The sequence below is a fragment of the Terrapene carolina genome, unplaced genomic scaffold, assembly GCF_002925995.2.
Source record: "Terrapene carolina triunguis isolate 2854851 unplaced genomic scaffold, T_m_triunguis-2.0 Scaffold580, whole genome shotgun sequence".
NCBI classification, from domain to species: domain Eukaryota; kingdom Metazoa; phylum Chordata; order Testudines; family Emydidae; genus Terrapene; species Terrapene triunguis.
Window position 1 is genome coordinate 9,971,532 of NW_020664931.1, and position 20,680 is coordinate 9,992,211.

Here is a 20,680-nt window from a genome sequence, read left to right on the forward strand (position 1 = left end):
TCTCTAGGCAACCTAATGAACACAGCTGGCCTGTAGTAAGCTGCCTGATTGGCTACACAACCTAATTGGTGGGAAGAGTCAGCAGACTGGCTCTTAAGCCCAGCAGCAGCAGTTTAGTGGCTGCTCAAAACATTTGTCCACAGCTGCAATAGACTGTGCCTGCTTGTTCCCAGCCCTGCTCCTGCCTTGGCCCCAGCCTTGCCCTTGCCTCACTCCAGGTAACCTGGTCTTCTTCTTCGAGTGCTTGCTCATATCGATTCCAATTAGGTGTGCGCGCGCTGCGTGCACGATCGTCGGAGAATTTTCTACCCTAGCAACACCCAGTGGGTTGGCTGTGGAGCCCCCTGGAGTGGCGCCTTCATGGCGCTGGATATATACCCCAGCCGACCCAGCGCCCCCTCAGTTCCTTCTTACCGCCCCTGACGGTCGTTGGAACTGTGGAGCGCGGCATAGCTGTTCTCCACTCTCCCTAGCTTATCCTTCTAATTAGTGTAGATAGTTCTGTTATAGTTGTTAAATTCTTCAGATAGTTATTCATTTTACTTCGTTATAGTTGTAAATAGTTAGCGGGGGTTAAGGGGGTTGTTCTCCCCCCTTTTCCCCCGGCTCACAGCCGGGCTCATGCCCAAGGCTCCTGGCTTTAAGCAGTGCGCATCCTGCGCTAAGCCTATGCCAACGAGTGACCCGCATAACTCCTGTCTGAAGTGCCTTGGAGAATCCCATCAGGCAGATAAGTGTCCCGTCTGTAAGGCCTTCAAGCCACGAACAAGAAAGGAGCGGGACTTTAGACTTCAGCAGCTCCTAATGGAGGCGGCACTTAGCCCGGATCCTCCCTCGGCGCGCCCAGCCCCGGCACCGAGCGCCTTGGTGCGCAGCGCTCCGGCGGCTCCGACCGGTACTGCAGACAAGTCCTCACGGCACCGGCCGACTTCGGCACCGCGCCCGCCTCAAGGGACTCGGCGCCGGTCCCTATCTCTGGGCCACAAGAAAGCCCGTAAGGCGCAGGACATTGCTGTCCTGAAGACGCCGGCTCCCCCGGTGCCGGGGGTAGAGCCGTGTCCGCCTTTGGACCGCCAAAAGCAGGTGCCGGCCACACCGTCGACTCCGGCACCGAGGCCGTTGAGTCCGATGCGGACTGTATCACCACCTCGGTCGATGGTGGAGCCTTGTCTCCCTTCCACCCCTAGACATTTGCGACGGCGAGAGACCTTATTGCCCTCACGGAGCCGGCACCGTCTCAACTTCCGGCACCCGTTGGCTCCCTGCGCAGTGCAATCCAGGGGCAAGCCTGCCCTGGTGCGCCCACCGTCTCCGGCCGTGGACTCTCGGCACCGCTCCAGGTCTCGGAGCAGGTCCCGACGCCGCTCGCAGTCCCGGCGCCGACTATCACCTCGGCACCGGTCGTACTCGCGGCCAAGATCCTCTTCGCGGCACCGCTCTACGTCTCGGCACCGTCGCGATCATCGGCACCGATCGGACTCCAGGCGTAGTTCTCGGCACCGGTATGAGCGCCGCTCGACTTCCAGGGGCCGCTCCCGGTACCAGCTCTCGTCGCGGTCGTCGTCCCGCTCAAGGTCCGGTTCTCGGCACCGACGCGGCTACCGGCACCGATCCTGATCCCGGCACCGCTCACCGGCACCGCGCAGGGACCGATCCCCTTATAGATTCATAGATTCATAGATTCTAGGACTGGAAGGGACCTCGAGAGGTCATCGAGTCCAGTCCCCTGCCCGCATGGCAGGACCAAATACTGTCTAGACCATCCCTGATAGACATTTATCTAACCTACTCTTAAATATCTCCAGAGATGGAGATTCCACAACCTCCCTAGGCAATTTATTCCAGTGTTTAACCACCCTGACAGTTAGGAACTTTTTCCTAATGTCCAACCTAGACCTCCCTTGCTGCAGTTTAAGCCCATTGCTTCTTGTTCTATCCTCAGAGGCTAAGGTGAACAAGTTTTCTCCCTCCTCCTTATGACACCCTTTTAGATACCTGAAAACTGCTATCATGTCCCCTCTCAGTCTTCTCTTTTCCAAACTAAACAAACCCAATTCTTTCAGCCTTGCTTCATAGGTCATGTTCTCAAGACCTTTAATCATTCTTGTTGCTCTTCTCTGGACCCTTTCCAATTTCTCCACATCTTTCTTGAAATGCGGTGCCCAGAACTGGACACAATACTCCAGCTGAGGCCTAACCAGAGCAGAGTAGAGCGGAAGAATGACTTCTCGTGTCTTGCTCACAACACACCTGTTAATACATCCCAGAATCACGTTTGCTTTTTTTGCAACAGCATCACACTGTTGACTCATATTTAGCTTGTGGTCCACTATAACCCCTAGATCCCTTTCTGCCGTACTCCTTCCTAGACAGTCTCTTCCCATTCTGTATGTGTGAAACTGATTTTTTCTTCCTAAGTGGAGCACTTTGCATTTGTCTTTGTTAAACTTCATCCTGTTTAACTCAGACCATTTCTCCAATTTGTCCAGATCATTTTGAATTATGACCCTGTCCTCCAAAGCAGTTGCAATCCCTCCCAGTTTGGTATCATCCGCAAACTTAATAATCGTACTTTCTATACCAATATCTAAGTCGTTAATGAAGATATTGAACAGAGCCGGTCCCAAAACAGACCCCTGCGGAACCCCACTCGTTATGCCTTTCCAGCAGGATTGGGAACCATTAATAACAACTCTCTGAGTACGGTTATCCAGCCAGTTATGCACCCACCTTATAGTAGCCCCATCTAAATTGTATTTGCCTAGTTTGTCGATAAGAATATCATGCGAGACCGTATCAAATGCCTTACTAAAGTCTAGGTATACCACATCCACAGCTTCTCCCTTATCCACAAGACTCGTTATCCTATCGAAGAAAGCTATCAGATTGGTTTGACATGATTTGTTCTTTACAAATCCATGCTGGCTGTTCCCTATCACCTTACCACCTTCCAAGTGTTTGCAGATGATTTCCTTAATTACTTGCTCCATTATCTTCCCTGGCACAGAAGTTAAACTAACTGGTCTGTAGTTTCCTGGGTTGTTTTTATTTCCCTTTTTATGACCGGCACCGATCGGCACCGTACCATCCGGAGCCGGTTTCGTCGCGTTCGGCACCGCCTTGGCCCTCGAGATCGGCATCTCGCTCCTCCGAGCGGGCCTCCAGGTCGGCGTACCCTCCTCAGGGTCAGGCGGCTACGGCTGATTTGGGCCATTGGCAGGAGGCGACCGAGGACCCTGCACAGGGACCTGCGCACTGGTCCTTTTGGACTCCGTGGGCCTATCATCAGGCGCAGGGGGCTCCACCACCATCAGCCTCTCGCTCGGCACGTTCCGAGCCCAGGGCCCCGGAGGCCACCATCTCCCGCCCTCCCCCAGGGGGAATGGAGGCTCCCGTGCCTACACCTACTGCGGCCCTGGACCCAGGGTCAGGCGATGCCCAGCGTCACGAACCCCTGGAGCAGGACCCGCCATTAGACCCCTTGCCACCGGAGGCATCCTCCTCATCTTCCCCCGACGAGGCGGTGGCGGGCACAACCGCCACGGGCCCGCCCCCTATAGACCTTCGGGTCCACCAGGACCTATTGCGCCGGGTGGCGCGCAATATGGACCTCCAGGCGGAGGAGATCGTGGAGGTACAGGACCCGGTGGTGAGCATCCTCTCAGCTGATGCCCCATCCAGAGTGGCGTTACCGCTCATACGTACCATCCAGGCTAATGCCACTACGATCTGGCAAACCCCTGCCTCTATTCCACCCACAGCCAGAAGGGTGGAAAGAAAGTACTTCGTTCCCTCCAAGGACCACGAGTACCTTTATACCCATCCCCAACCGTGCTCACTGGTGGTGTTGTCAGTGAATGCACGGGAGCGCCACGGCCAGCAGGCTGCAGCGCCCAAATCGAAGGACGCTAAGCGCTTCGATTTGTTTGGACGCAAGGTTTATTCGGCGGGAGGGCTACAACTTAGAGCGGCCAACCAACAGGCGCTCTTAAGCCGCTATAATTTCAATTCCTGGACATCGATGGGGAAATTTAAAGAACTGGTCCCCCAAGAATCAAGGGAAGAGTTCGGGGCCTTAGTAGAGGAGGGTAAGAGGGTGGCACGTACCTCCTTACAGGCCTCCTTAGATATTGCAGACTCGGCCGCTAGAACTCTGGCCTCGGGTATAGCCATGCGGCGAATCTCTTGGCTCCAGGTGTCAGGCTTGCCGCCAGAACTGCAGCAGACCCTGCAGGATCTACCCTTTGAGGGCCAGGGCCTGTTTTCCGAGAAGACGGACTCTCGGCTCCCGAACCTTAAGGACTCAAGGACAATGATGCGCTCCCTGGGGATGCATGTCCCAGGGCCTCAGCGCAGACCCTTCAGGCCCCAGCCTCAGAGGTTCTACCCTCCCCCGCCTCGCCCGAGACAGGACTTTGCCAGAAGGCGGGGTCGAGGTGGTAGGCGAAGGTCGACCGGCCCTCAACCGGCTCAAAACCAGGGACCGCCTAGGCCACCTTCAGGCCCTAGGCAGAACTTTTGAAGGTGCGGTCGAGGACGGCACCACAACCAGTACCCAGGATCCAACTCCCCCCTTTCGGGATCGCCTCTCCCGTTTCCACCGTGCTTGGTCCCTTATAACCTCGGACAGTTGGGTCCTTCGCACGGTGGAGAGGGGATACGCTCTCCAGTTTTCCTCGTCCCCCCCCTCCCCGTCCCTCTTCAGGGACCCTTCTCACGAGCAACTCCTTACACAGGAGGTTTTTGGGCTCCTCTCTATGGGGGCCATAGAGGAGGTTCCACCAGAGTTAAGGGGCAGGGGGTTTTATTCCCGCTACTTCCTGATCCCCAAGTCAAAAGGAGGTCTACGGCCCATCTTAGACTTGCGCGGACTCAACAAATTCATAGTAAAGTTGAAGTTCCGCATGGTATCATTGGGGACCATTATCCCTTCCGTGGATCCTGGAGACTGGTTCGCCGCCCTCGACATGAAGGACGCATATTTCCATATAGCAATCTATCCGCCTCACAGGCGCTTCCTGCGATTTGTAGTAAACATGGTGCACTACCAATTTGCAGTCCTCCCCTTCGGCTGGTCCTCGGCTCCCAGAGTGTTCACAAAGTGTGTGGCGGTCGTCGCGGCATACCTTCGTCGACAAGGGGTACAGGTGTTCCCGTATTTGGACAACTGGCTGGTACGCGGCCGCACCAGAGACCAAGTTCAAGCTCACGTCCACATAGTGACACAAACTTTCCACGAGCTGGGCATTCTACTCAACAGAGAGAAGTCCACTCTAGTGCCAACCCAGAGGATAGAATTCATTGGAGCAATCCTAGACTCCAGACGTGCCCGAGCCATTCTGCCAGACAATCGCTTTCATACCATCACAAGCGTCATCCAAGGGCTCAGGACATTTCCGGTTACCACGATAAGGTCGTGCCTCGCCCTGTTGGGTCACATGGCCTCGTGTACTTACGTAACCAGGCATGCCAGACTGCGGCTTCGCCCACTTCAGACCTGGGTATCATCGGTGTACCGTCCTCATCGGCACAACCTAAACATGGTGGTCACGGTTCCGAATTCGGTCCTGACCTCCCTCACCTGGTGGTTGGATCGCAGGGCGGTTTGCGCAGGAGTGCCGTTTCATGCCCCTCAACCCTCCCTGCACCTGGTCACGGACTCTTCATCTCTAGGATGGGGCGCTCACCTCGGGGAGCACCATACTCAGGGCTTGTGGACCGCACCCCAGCTAGCCCTACACATCAATGTTCGCGAGCTGATGGCGGTGCGCCTGGCTTGCCAGACTTTTCTCAATCTCCTACAGGGCCGTTGCGTGTTGGTTCTCACGGACAACACCACGGCCATGTTTTACATCAACAAGCAAGGCGGAGCCCACTCATCTCTCCTATGCCAAGAGGCCATTCGCCTGTGGGACTTCTGCATCGCCCACTCGATACATCTCATGGCATCGTTCCTTCCTGGAGTCCAGAATACGCTGGCGGACCGTCTCAGCAGGTCCTTCCAGACGCACAAGTGGTCAATTCGTCCGGACATCATCTATTCCGTCTTCCAGAGGTGGGGATTTCCCCAGGTCGACCTGTTTGCGTCTCGATCCAACAGGAAGTGTCAGGCATACTGCTCCCTACAAGGGCGAGCGCTGGGCTCTCTATCGGACGCGTTCTTCCTAACCTGGAAAGACCACCTGTTCTACGCGTTCCCTCCATTTCCACTGGTCCACAGGGTACTGCTCAAGCTCCGCAGAGACCATGCACGGGTAATTCTAGTCGCTCCAGCTTGGCCGAGACAGCACTGGTACACCACACTGTTGGAGCTGTCGGTTCAAACACCGATCACGCTTCCCTTATGTCCCGATCTCATCTCTCAGGACCACGGCCGGCTGTGTCACCCCGACCTGCAATCGCTCCACCTCACAGCGTGGATGCTCCATGGCTGAATCGGACAGAGCGGCAATGCTCGCAGCCCGTCCAGCAGATTCTGCTGGGAAGTAGAAAGCCCTCTACACGGACCACTTACTTAGCAAAGTGGAAACGGTTCTCCTGTTGGTGCGAGCAACGAGCTACGTCCCCCTTGCGGGCGCCTATTCCTCTCATACTTGAGTATCTCCTATACCTAAAACAGCAGGGCCTGGCGTTATCTTTAATCAGAGTTCACCTCGCCGCTATTTCAGGATTCCACCCAGGAGAACTCGCTTCCTCGGTCTTCTCTAACCCGATGGTCGTTAGATTCCTCAAGGGCTTAGACCGGCTGTACCCGCAGCAACGCCAGCCCGTGCCAACATGGGACCTTAACCTGGTTCTTTCCAAGCTCACGGGGCCTCCGTTCGAACCATTGGCTACCTGTTCCCTCCTGTACCTATCCTGGAAGACAGCCTTCCTTGTAGCCATCACCTCAGCACGGCGCGTTTCTGAACTCAGAGCGCTTACGTCCGAGCCCCCATACACTGTGTTCCATAAGGACAAGGTGCAGCTTCGCCCCCACCCTGCCTTTCTTCCCAAGGTGGTTTCACCTTTCCACGTGAACCAGGATATATTTCTCCCGGCCTTCCATCCGAAACCACACGCTACTCGTCAAGACCAGCGTTTGCATTCTTTGGACGTACGCAGGGCCCTGGCCTTCTATATTGACCGTACAAGGCCATTTAGGAAGACGACGCAACTCTTCATTGCGGTGGCCGACCGGATGAAAGGCTTACCGGTCTCTTCACAGTGCCTGTCCTCCTGGATCACGTCCTGTATTCGTGCTTGTTACGACCTGGCCGGTGTACCGACGCCACGCCTTACCGCTCATTCCACGAGGGCACAGGCCTCCTCGACTGCCTTCCTGGCTCAAGTCCCGATCCAGGACATTTGTAGAGCTGCAGTTTGGTCATCGGTCCACACATTTGCTGCTCACTATGCGCTGGTGCAACAATCCAGAGACGATGCTGCTTTTGGGTCAGCGGTTCTGCACACAGCAATGTCTCACTCCGACCCCGCCACCTAGGTGGGGCTTGGGAGTCACCTAATTGGAATCGATATGAGCAAGCATTCAAAGAAGAAAAGACGGTTACTCACCGTTGTAACTGTTGTTCTTCGAGATGTGTTGCTCCTATCCATTCCAAACCCGCCCCCCTTCCCCACTGTCGGAGTAACCGGCAAGAAGGAACTGAGGGGGCGCTGGGTCGGCTGGGGTATATATCCAGCGCCATGAAGGCGCCACTCCAGGGGGCTCCACAGCCGACCCACCGGGTGTTGCTAGGGTAGAAAATTCTCCGACGATCGTGCACGCGGCGCGCGCACACCTAATTGGAATGGATATGAGCAACACATCTCGAAGAACAACAGTTACAACGGTGAGTAACCGTCTTTTACCCACAGTTCCGATTCCTCATTTTGGACTCCACATGCCAGAGCCATGGGTCAGAGCTGGCCTTTGACTCTGGTTCTGACTCTGGGCTCCAATTCCTGGCGTCTGACTTCTGCTGTAACTACTGGGCATGACTACCACTGTCCCAGTCACATGACAGTTTGAGCAACTCCAACCCCAACAGTAAGAGAACTAGAGCTGATACGGTGAACATGGATTCTACAAAGGCCAATATCTCTCTGACAGAGATACCTGGGAGCCCTACAGATCTTGCAAACCCAGGTTGCCTCCCTGCAAGTACAAAATGTGGTTCTGCAAGCTCAAGCCATGCTGCCATCAGCTGCGATCCCTGCTCCCTGCAAGCCCAAGCTTCCCCTCACCTGGCAAGTTCAACGGTGATTGCAACAAATTTCCTGGGTTCTTATATCAGTGTTGGCTCCTGTTTCAACTACATCCACAGTTGTACCCCACTGATCAAGCCCGAGTGGGATTAATATCAGCCTCCTTACTGGGAAGGCCCTGTCTCGGGCGTCTCCACTCCTGGAAGAATCAAGCCCATTCTAGGGCTGTTTGAAGACTTCATTTGAGCTATGGCAGAGGTCTTTGATGACCCGAGTCATGAGTATGTGGCCGAAGCTGCACTTCAGGGATTGTGGCAGGGATGCCAGGTTGTTGCTAAATATACAATGGAGTTCCAACACTTGGTAGTAGACACCGAGTGGAACAAGGCACTACCACCAACTCTGGCTGAGTTGGGGCCTGAGATCAGACTATGTTGACAGGAGGGAAATCTTTCACGTTACAAAAATAGAAATATTCACATGGGTAGGAAAAATACTCTTTTGGAGAGTGGGTGTGGGAATAGCTAACGATCAGAATATTGGGTAATTTGGCCCTGAGAGGTCTCAAATGCAGGAGTGGGACAAAGTAGCGGATAGTAGCACAGTATAAAGTAATACAGTAACTCCTCACTTAGCGTCATCCCGGTTAACGTTGTTTTGTTGCTACGTCGCTGATCTATTAGAGAACATGCTCGTTTAAAGTTGCGCAATGCTCCCTTATAACGATGTTTGACAGCCACTTGCTTGTACACTGCTTGCAGGAAGAGCAGCCCGTTGGAGCTAGCTGGTGGGGGCTTGGAACCAGGGTGGCCCAGCAGCCTCCGTATCAGCTCCCGGCTCCCCTAAGTTCCCTGTGCGGCAGCCACCCAGCAGGCTATCAATTGCTGGCAGTTCAGGTGTCCCTCCCCCCACTGCCGTGTGCTGCTCCTGCCCTCTGCCTTGAAGCTGCTCCCCGGAGCCTCCTGCTTGCTGTGCGGAAGGGGGATGGTGCTAATGTCAGGGTGTTTCCCTCCCGCTGCTCCTGACCCCCCGCTCCTGTACCCCATCTCCACAGAGTTGGCGGGGGGGCACAACAGGGCTCAGGACAGAGGGAGCTTGCTGCCAGCAGCTGCTGTCTCAACTTGCTCATCTACTTAAAAAGGCAATGTACTTAGAGTGGGGTCAGTGTACTTAAAGGGGCAATGTGCAACACACAGACACACACACAGACACACACACAGACACACACACACACACCGGTTCTTTGGAAACTGGAGGGAGTGGTGCACTCCAATGGGATAGCGTGGGTTCATCATCACATTCAGTTTCTGCAGGGGATGTTTGCAGCTACTGCCATGTGTCTATTGCGTCTCCTCCCTCCACTCGTGGCGTGTGAGGCTACATTAACAACAATGCGTTAACCCTTGAGGGCTCAGCCAAGTGCTAGTTCATCATTTGGCAGCAATGTATTCCCTGGGAAATATCCCACCCTCTTCCACCCTCTGACTTCACCACCTCAACCAAGGTGTACTGTATTACACTGTTTATTTAAACCTTATTGTGTGTGTGTGTGTGTGTATGTGTCTGTAACATCTTTTGTCTGACGAAAAAAATTTCCCTATAACCTAACCCCTCTACCCCCCATTTACATTAATTCTTATGGGGAAATTGGATTCACTTAACATCATTTTGCTTAAAGTAGCATTTTTCAGGAGGAGTTACTGTAACCAATTCAGAATTGCTATGAGCTCCCTTACTAGGGAGGGAGGCAAGAGTGCCTCAGAGTAAGGGGAGTCTGCCCCAGGCAGAGCAGGCTGGATGGGAAGAGAGTGACTGGCGGGAGTTCTTGTGTCTTCTGATGGAGATAAAATGTTGGTGGATGCAGCGGTTGCCAATTTAAAACAAAAAGTTATCAGATTTGCTGCTTAAATTTATTTTAAGTCAACAGGACAGTTACCCTATAGTGGAGTATCTGAGGGATTATTTGTATGGTAACAGCATATGGTGGCTATCACAGGAACTGCTGTGTTCTTAATCCATCCCTTGATTGGGTGAAGAGGATTAAAACCCTTGATTATTAAATCCAAGTATGAAATGTTATATAACAGGCACTTAATTTTAGTCATAAGGCATTGGCCTGGAAACCACACAAAAACTCACTCTTACTGTGTTTGGAGGGTGAGAAATCAGACAAGTCCAGAATGACTAGACTGACAACAAAAGGGTTTTGCATTTTTTTTTTAACAACTGCCACGTGGAAATTAATTAAAGAATCTATGTGAAAGTCTAGCACCATAAAAGCCCTTGGCACTAAATTGATATTAGAGCAGACAACTCAACATTTCCGTCCACCAGCTCTCTTCCGAACCTTTTTTGGCACAACTAGCAGCTACCCAGTCAGAGGCTGGTCTCCTGTATTTATATTTCAAACACTTAACAACTTGTTTCTTGTTCCTTTTTTTTTTTGAGGTAAAGTTTTGAAAGGCTCAGCTACCTGCAACATCTTAAAAGTTTTTTACGGTTTTCTTTGGAAAATATTTTTATAATCTGATTAAAACTGTGTCTGATATTTTAAGACATCCTTGCCATTTTATTTTTCAGACATTTGTTACTAGCCCCTGCCAAATTTTTTTTTCTTGTTCTGTACAAAGATGTCTCTGTAACTCTGAATTGTCGAAGTTGGAGCTTTGTAGCGCTTCAGATATTGTAGCTGCAAAAGGAGCTACACTTCATGGAAAACTGTAAGGAAACAAATCTCCCTGTCTTCTATTTTTGAGGAGGGTGAGGTTTTTTGGTTTGTGTTTTAACAAAAAACGAAACGTTTGTCCTTGCAGTTCAGCTGTTCCTGCAGCTTTTTCCCCAACTGAAGTCCCATTGTGAAACTTTATGTAATTTATATAATTAAATAAACAATTATGATGTATTAGAGGTTTATGATTCTGATGGGAGAGGAAGCAGGAGCTGCAGGCTAATGCTTGAAACTAAATTTTAGTAGGACCTCAGCCTTGTCTATAATTTTGTGTCTGAAATAAATTGCACTTGCAAACAGCTCAATTGAGATGTTAAGTGACCTTCTTTGTGGCCATAAATAGCGTTTGTACCCACAAAAATGCAGGTGCTCAATTAGAGGCAGTTCTTGAGAATCTGGCCCTTAAACAATGACCCTGTTCTCATGCAAACATCAAGAAATGGAAAAAGTGTAGAGAAAACATAACACAGAAGCTTAAATATCTCAATAAAAGAGTTGGTTTTCTATGAAATGGCAGCATATCTTTAAATGCAGTTAGACTTCACTCAGAATTTATTACTCAGTTACTAATTTGTAAGCTGCTATTACCGCGCACGTCTTGCAATGTATTCATACAGAGGCTATAACACAATAGGGCCATGACCTTGGTTAGGGTTTCAGGGTGCTTCATTATGAAAACATATAGTAAGCAAAGCTGAAATGATTTATATTTTGATAAAACAGTATTGGTAATGAAAATAGTGGAATTTGAAAATGGGAACAGCTAGCTGGAATTTTCCATTAAAAGTATTTTTGAAAATAAATATGTGAAACCATACTTACGCCTTTTCCCCTGTGTGTATGTGTGGTTTACTATGAACACAGGCCTTCTTAACCATAATGGTCCATTTGTTTGTTTGCATATTAAAGGCTTCCAGTATAGAGAATAAACAAGACTGGATCAAGCACATCCGGGAAGTGATACAAGAAAGAACCATTCATCTGAAAGGAGCATTGAAAGAGCCAATCCACATCCCCAAAACAGCTCCAACAACTAAGCAGAAAGGAAGGAGGTTAGAATTTGAATAACTTATTAAGAAGATGGGGATCATTTTTTAAGTGCCCCATCATGAAGGCCATATTTTAACTGCAATGATGGAATTTTCTGTAAGGAACACAGTGTTCTCAGTGCATTCAGTGACTTAAGCCAAGATAGGAGTCGTCGTTGGCTAGTGTTATCTTCAAGTGTGGTCCTTGTAAATTAAGCTCCAGTTGACCACAGTGCTGTACATGTTCAAATCTCTGCTCTAAATGCTCCCTTGCATCTTTATGTGGTGCTGTTCTAAAAGGATGTGTTGTTTGAAGTCAGTGTTATGTTCAGCAGCCTAGGAGGTGGGCATAGACCAGATGTACTCATTAAACTTTTACAGTACGTGTTTTTTACTCAAGTTCCTTGTTTGTTTAAACCAGACTTCACACTTGGCAGTTTTGGTGAAATGGCTACCGGGGGCGGGGAGTTGGTCTCTTACCAAGGTTCCTTGTTGTTGGCTGCTGCTGTATTTTTATACAGCTTAAGTTGGACAAAGATAGTTAACTCAGTTCATTATATATTACAGTATAAAGCAAAGTAATTAAGCAAATGTTGGGGTGCAAGGCAGGTCATCAATTGCTCTGTCTTAGGCACCCACTGCTGTAATATCTGGATGCCTTCCATTAGGGTTGCAGATAAGAACTGGCAGCCTCTGAAACAGATGTGCTAACCAAATTCTGACAATTGGATTGTATGTTTGCAGAGATGGAGAGGACCTGGACAGTCAGGGAGATGGCAGCAGCCAGCCTGATACTATTTCAATTGCATCACGAACTTCCCAGAATACACTAGACAGTGATAAGGTAAGAGACATGAAGTAATATTCCATTTATTTTTTATTTTTATTTTTTTAGCAAATGGCATACAGTTTAGACTGAGGTGTCACCAGCTGTGTGTAGTTTCCCCTGAAGCATACTTCTGACAGTCTTCCTTCCCCCAGATTGGCTACATGCAATAAAGAATATGCATTTTAGTCCCTTGACAATGGGTTATTTTGGTTTAACACCATAGCCTTTAGGCAAGGCTTTCATTTATCCTAACTTATACTATTCCTTTCCTCCATCCCAGAGTCATTTATAACTTTAACCCAAGGATGTATGATGGTGAAGATAAAGAGGGGACCTTTGTTGTGTGTATGTGTAAAATCAGATTAACCTTCAAAGTTGTCCCTAATCTCTCTGAAAATATATCTTGTGCCATTTGTGACAGCTAGGCAATACTGGCTATTGTGTCAGATAGGAATATCAACGTTGAAAGGGCACTGTCTACCAACAGCTCATATCCGCACAGAAAAATATTTTATAAAATGTGAAGGTTTCCAACTGTCTAAATGTCATTGAATAGGGTGGAGTGTATCTGAGCCAAGCAGAGGTGTGCAAATCATCAATGACATCATAGGACAGCTAGGTGAGAGGGCTCTAAAAAGAGTGTTTAAAAAATTCTTTTCTCCTAGAGTCTCTCTCCCCCTCCCCCCCCCCCCCCCCCCCCCCCCCCCCACACACACACAAAGACATGGGTTTCTATACCGATGCAACAGTTCAAGTCTACAGGCAACTGAGACTTTTTGCTAAATGAGGAAGAGAAGGAAGCAGGCAAGAGGTAAGTTCAGCTCCCTCAAAGATACTTAGGGCTGATATTTATTGAATCTGCTGGGGGGGGAAAATCTACTTTTTGACTAGCTGCAACTGTGCCAGCAATTGGTAGTCATTGGTTGTAGAGTTCATAGATCTTGGTGTCTACCTGAGCACTAACACTGTTAGCCAGAAGCCTGCTACGTATTTTCAAGTAAGAAGGGGGGGGGGGGGGGAAATGTCTCAACAGCTTTTGTTTGTGATATTTTCCTCTTCCATTTGGATAAAATCCACATTCTAATTTGAGCAGAAGCTGGATCTCGTGTGTCTACCTATACATCATTTACAAAACTGTACTGTATATACTAGGGTTCATATATAGATATGTACTGAGGAAGAGGACTAATGCATGGTATAGTCTTCAAACATAATCTTTCCTTCTCTATGTTGGTTAGAGAAATGGCTAACTGTGTTTAGAAGCACTTCTACCTTATAAGCTTTTCTGCACGAGTGTAATCTAGGATTTAGTGAGTATTGGTGTAAGTGAACTCCTGGAGCTATAGGATATAATGTTTAGCAATCCCCCCCTATGCTCGAGTTTATAATGCCTGTTAAGTGGGTTGTTAGTAAGAAGTTTCTCCACAGATGTTATAGGGTGGAAGGCAATCAACATGTTAAGGAAAATCCTGAGGGACGTTCATTCAGCCAAGCCTCTTAATAATTCTCACATGATGCATGAAGTATTGCTGTGAAATGAGGCTACAGATAAGCCACCCAATTTTCTAGGGAATACTACATCATAAATAACAAAAGAGGGCGTTTGGTTATGCTGGGAATGGATTGCATCACCTTTTTATTGTCCAGCATATGCTTCAAGTCAGCCATTGTTCATATTCGTTCCTCTCTCAGCCAGACACTGGGAAAGCAGAGACAGCATGGCATCTGGGTTTGGTGGGTTAACACAGTAGAACCTCGTTAATTCATATTGCTGAGTAGGAGTCCAACTGCAAATGACTTGCTTATATAATTTATTGAATACACAAAGAAAAAGGACAAAAATAAGGCGCTTTAATTTACTCTGACAGTTGTTGAGTTTTTGTATTTGCACTGAAAATGTTGTCTGGTATAATAGGTAAAAAGAAAAAAATCTTAACAAGATAGTTCACTCCAGCATGCTGATATTAAACCATTGCTAAAAATTGCAGAGGCTGCCTTTTTGTGTGCAGATTTTCAAGTGTAGGGATTAGCCAAATGCAGATTAGAAATGTTAATCAAAACTACCTCTGGATAAAGAAAAAACCTGCAATCAGGCAATCCAAAGTCTAATTTTTTTTTTTAAATAATTTTAGTATGAGGCACAGTGAAAGGACATGAGGCAGGAGGCCAGTGAAGTCTGTGAGGAATATGAATCATAAGTAATACATATATTTCATTTAATGGATTTGTAACTCGCTAGTAACAGTCCACTTGGGGCTGAAACTTGGCACATAATTTCTGAGCCTAAAAACTTTTTTTTTTTTTTTTAATGTTTAAATCACTTACACAATGAGGTAGTAAAAAGGAGGGTAGAGAGCTGAGACTTTAGGTACTTTTAATGCAGTTCAGCCAAAAAGCTGCTTATTTATAAATTTAAATTTACAGACAGTTTAGACTAGGGTTATTTTCATTAAATTAGAAACCGATTACTTAAAAGTATCAACATGTAAAACACATTTTACCTAATTTAAAATAGTCATAATCAGGTGGTGAAACTACTCCGTGTTATATAGTGTGGAAGTAGAGCAAGGCCTGACAGGGATTGGAAGGGGATTTCAATGCAAACAGTCTGGTTACATAATTTTATTTATGTGCTCTTCTTAAATCACATCACACCAAAAACCACATGGCAAATGCTGCCATGCTGCTCAACAGGTGACTAAAACCACTCATTTTGTCCAGTTGTATTTGTATGCAATTCCTTTCTTTTATACATTCTGAGTAGAACAAATAAGCTGTCGCACAGTTTGAATATGAACGGTGTCAATTAAACTAGTGGTAACCGCGATGGAATCCAATGAACTGCTCACCAGAAAGCAAGGATTTGTTTCATTTTTGCTAGACAGCAGCATAGGGTAAACTAGAAATCGTTGTAATCTACAGACGATTAGGAAGCATCCAAGCTAGCCTTTACAGATGTGTTTACTTGGATTTGTTTGGCCATAACTTAACTCTGAGGTTCAAAAAAAACAAGCACCATAGTGGCTTAACTCTGGAAACCTGATGGCCTGAGGAAGCCCCACCCCAGCAAGAGGCTCTGGTGGGGCCGGAGAAGGGAGGGGCCAGGCCTCTGTTACCACTCTCTCAGGTCCTCTGTCGAGTTGTGTGGGGGCTGAGTTCTCCCTCTGATCTGTCAGTGTGATGGTCTGGAGCAGAGAGGACCCCTGCCAGCTGAAACGGATGGCTTTAGGTTCTCGTTAAGCTTAGCTGATGGCTATTGTGGATGGCCTTTATTGCTATCACACCAAGCATGGGTAGAGGCACTGTGGTTTCTGTTTAAGTGTGGGCCTAGGATCCCGTATTGCCTTAATCTGCCTATAAAAAGTGCCTTGGTGTTTGTAATAAAAAGCTTCTGCGCTGAAGAGAAAACATGTTACTTGTTTGATTCTGCCTCTGCTGGCTCTTGGTCGTTAAGCTACACACCGTCACTTCCCAAACTTGTTTGACAGGGATTGAACAATCCTTATCTAAACCAAACATTTTGTTTTACATACCTGGCTGTTCTCCATTTCTTCTGCAGACAGTATTATTTTGAAATTGCTGGCCCAGAGCATCTCTATTTTCCCCTCCCTTCCCCATAGAAAGATCTTTTAGGGAGAGGGTCTGAGGAAGGGTAGCTACATGAGCTGGTCACAAATTAAGAGGATAAGAGAGAAGGGCATGGCAAATTCCTGAATACATAGGCTTGGCCTACACTACAGAGGTAGGCTGACTTAATGCAACTTATGTCAACCTAACTCTGTAAGCGTCTACACTAAAATGTAGCTACTACTGAAGTAACTCACTCACTCCACCGACTTAATAACTCCACCTCCGCGAGAGATGTAGCACTTAAGTCGACGTAGTTAGGTTGACGCAGTGTCAGTGTGGACCTTGCATTGCTTACATCGACTGTTGTTGCCTTTCAGAAACCATCCCACAATGCCCCAGGTACATCGGTGCAAGTGCTCCTGGTGAGGACACGCGTTGCCGACACAACAAGCGTAGTGTGGACATGTAAAACTGATTCAATTACTGCGGTGGCTATATGTCAACATAACTTAGGTCAACTTAATATTGTAGTGTAGACTTGACCATATGGAGTGAGCTGCAGTTGCATGCTCAGACCTTGAGATCTGTCCGAAAGCCTTGTCTTTCCATACTTCTTCTAGGCAGGTCTCTGGGCGCAGTGCTGCCCACTCTTTTTGGGTTTCCATAATCATACACTTGAACGCTCACAGAGGATTTTAGAGCAATTTCTCCTTTTCCTGTAGCCTTGTTTTGCTAATATGATCTTTGGAAAGGTGTGTGCAAGTGAGAATAACTTAAAATCGTATAAAAGACTTCAATCTTTTTTTCCCCCCTCAGTCTGAGTACTTATGCTGGAATCTTAGGACATGCTTACACTAGGGAAATCTGTTGGTAACATAGGAAAAAATAGTTGTAGGAACAATTTAGTACATCCATACTACCCAGCCCGAATTGGTGCCTTTCTTCCCCATTAGGGCTGCGTTGGCACTAGCTGGCCTCTAGTGGTTCCTGTATTTAGCAAACTCCTCAGTCCCCCAGCTGAGTGCTTTGTTTCCCCTTGCCCCTTCAGTAATGTCTCCTGACAACCCAGTATCTAGTTTGCCTCCCACTCTGCAGCTCCTCAACTGATGATCTGCTTGTTGATACAGGAAAAAAGACAGCAATCATTGACCGTTCTTCCCTTCCTGCAGTATCTTCATCCCAGCTCAGTAATGCCCCTGGTTCTCCTAGCTGCCCTTCTCCTGAGGAAAACTGCATTCCTGAGGACAGCCACCAGAGCACGGGCATTACTGAGGGCAGGGGTCAGCATACATGAAGGGAATATAGCCAGGGGAAGGGAGATGATTGTTGTTGAGAGGAAGAGAGGGCATTGTTTGGGTGAGCAGAAGTTGGTCTCCACATGTGATCCACACCTGGATGACTGAAGGCTGCAGAGTAGGAACTAGTGCATTTCAAGGGCCAGAAGGGGGCTCTCAGCTGGCTAACTACTTAGGTACCAAGGTAACTTCAATTTGTATCTCCCTATCAATAAATTTGTATGGCAGGTGGGAGGTGCATTTGAGTTGAATAAGGGCATAGTAATCAATTACTCTCTCAAATGTAGACAAGTCGTTAGTGGCTGAAATGAAGGTTAGAACAGAGTTTTGGTAGCACCCTGAAAATATCTTTTAGCATTTACCAGGCTTGGAAGTTTAGATGATGTAAATCTCCCAAGTTCCTTCATCTGGTCCTAATGCAGAGGAAATTAAGTGTAGGCATGAGAGTATATTGTGCAATGGTATGTCAGAACTTTTCATGCTTATGGTGACTGAGTTGGCAGTGATATTAAATGCTATTTCAAACAATCATATGGAAAATGGAAGGGGTAAGTGAGGGTTTGGGTGGGGCAGGGTGGGAAGAGAGGCAATGTAGAGTGCTAGGATTACAGTTAGTTATACTGGCTACATTTTGTAAGCGTTCAGTAAAAATCTTGACTTCTGTAATCCTTCTTTATCAAGCAATTTCTCTTTGCAGAGTGCTCCGTGCAATCTACTTTGTGTGAAACTAGCTTTAATCTACAAGCATCTTTATATTTGTGTGCAGTTCTTGAAAGACAACAAAGATTGAGGCAGCAGGAGAGATCCGGAAGTACTTAGTGTATTAGTTAGCACAAGCAGGGGGGAAAGGGCTTCCATTAGTGATGTTCAGTTTCCTTTTTTCCTGCTCAGAACTGGCAAAAGAGAACCACCTACAACTGATCTTCAAAAGATGAGTTTTTGTAACTTCCCGCTTTCCCCGTGTCTTCTCTTTAGAGAAGACTAGTTGAAAACAAAGATGATTGTCTACCCTACCAAACTGTAAATAGTCTGTTTTTGTACTGAGGATACTAAACCAAAACCAATTACATTCTATACAAGACCACTTATTTCCAAACCTAAACTTACCTTTTATGCTTTCTGCACTAAAAAGTTACTTTTTTATGAACTCTTAAATATGTAGAGTTAAGATGTTACATAAAGCAAGATGATATGGTCTAACTAGAACACGTGTAAGGTTTCTTTTAATAGGCATCTCATATTTGTGTCGGGTAGTGATTGTTTCCAGCATTGAAGGTCAAATGCATTCTTGATGCAACTGCACTGAATTCATCAGATGTACATAAAGAGTGTATTTGGCCCATTTAATAAGATTTTTTTTCTACCAGAAAATATCCTTTTTTAAAAAAAATAGGCACAAAATGCAAATCGTGTATAACATTAAGATGTTAATATGTCCCCTGGCAGGTTTGTTAATGAAAAGAACTTCCTTCCTCTTAAGATATGTGAGTTTGTCCGTGCCTAGTTTTCATTTCTCATCTTGCGTCTGTCTTTCCAGCAACTCCCATGTTTCAAACTTAGCCTCATCATTTATTTCATCAGGTCTTACTAATGCAGTTTACATAAGGGGTTTCTTGAGAGAAAAGGATGAATTTACGCAGAATATTTACAGTCCCTTGTGAAACTTAAACTGAGATTTAGGTGTTTTCGAAGTCCTAATGTCCTCATCAGTGTAAATCAGTCTCCACTTTCTGGCATGTCTTCTTTTCCTCTCTCATCCAGTCTAGAGATTCTTGCCAAAGCTGTACAACACCAGCTGCTTGAGCTGTGCTCTTTATCACAGACACCCTTTGTTCTCCAACTGTGTTTGAGTGCTAAAGATGAATCTGCATTTATAAGGTGCATTAAGGAGAATAAAGGGCAGAAACAATTTAAAAAGAAAAACATTGGCTAACAGTTAAGGTAATGTGGGGGATATTAATGGGTGTTGTTTCAAATGTTGGACAGTTAAAAGTTGAAAATATTTTCATGTTCTTAAAATTATATTTTCCATGGTGATGGCTAGTGTTTCCAGATGAGATGGGTAGAAGGAGTAGAATTTAGTTCCTGCTGTTATTGACCACAGTGGAAAAGAGACCACACTCAAACTTCACCTGCAGATGTTGTGCAGAGCTGAGAACGTGGTGTCAGCATTGGCATGTTGTAACCTGATGATATGTCTTCACTGCAGTGAAACACCTGCAGCTGGCCTAAGTCAGCTGACTCGGGCTCCTGGGGCTCGGCCTGCAGGGCTAAAAAGTTGCAGTGTAGACTTTCAGACTTGGGCTGGAGCCCCAGCTCTGGGACCCCATGCGGGGGCCGGGAGGGGGGTCCCCAGAGCCCAGGCAAATGTCTACCCTGAAATTTTATATCCCCATAGTTCAGTGGTTCCCAAACTTTAACAGCCCGCGAACCCCTTTCACTAAATTGTGAAATCTCGTGAACCCCCTCCTAAAAATGAATATTTTCAGGGATTTAAGTTTAAATTTCCTCAGTGTGATGGATGCCCCAATTGCCAGGCCCCGGAATCTATGAACCTCTGAAAAATATTTTTAATTGAAACTTTTTTTAACGAACATAGAAAAACCAGAAACCAAAGATGTTTCTGTAAAATGTTTTTTTGGCTTTTGTTTAAAAAAAAATGGTTTCGAATAAAAATAAATTCATTTTTGGTTTTCAAAAATCAGAAAAATGTTTCATGAAAACAGTTTTTGAAAATGGACCATTTTTCCGTTTCAGTTTTTTGTAAATTTTTCTTGGGGAATTTTGAAAAATGTGAAAAAAATTCAAAACTTTCTGTGAAAAATGCTTGGTATTTTTCACCCACCTCTAGTTTCGGGTGAGGTTGTGGCTGGTGGTAACAAGGAGGGCTGTGGTTCTGGCTTTAGATGAGATTTGGCAAATTCCTGGGGCCCGGGCTGGGGTTCGGGCTGCCGGCTCGCCCGCTGACGGGGGCGGGGCTCGGGCTGCCAGCCCATACTGCCCGGCCCCGCTCTCCCTGGGGCTCGGGCTGCCGGCTCCCCCG

The 20,680-nt window shown here is 47.3% G+C and overlaps 1 protein-coding gene across 1 annotated transcript in view; it reads left to right on the top strand.

Annotated features, from left to right (window-relative positions):
• The window catches only part of TRIO (trio Rho guanine nucleotide exchange factor), a 307,445-nt gene that overhangs the window by 179,219 nt on the left and 107,546 nt on the right, over window positions 1–20,680 (top strand). Inside the window, exons 31-32 of the mRNA XM_029913308.1 lie at window positions 11,825–11,967; window positions 12,688–12,787. Of these exons, the coding sequence (XP_029769168.1) occupies window positions 11,825–11,967; window positions 12,688–12,787 (243 nt within the window). The remainder of the gene's footprint in view (window positions 1–11,824; window positions 11,968–12,687; window positions 12,788–20,680) is intronic.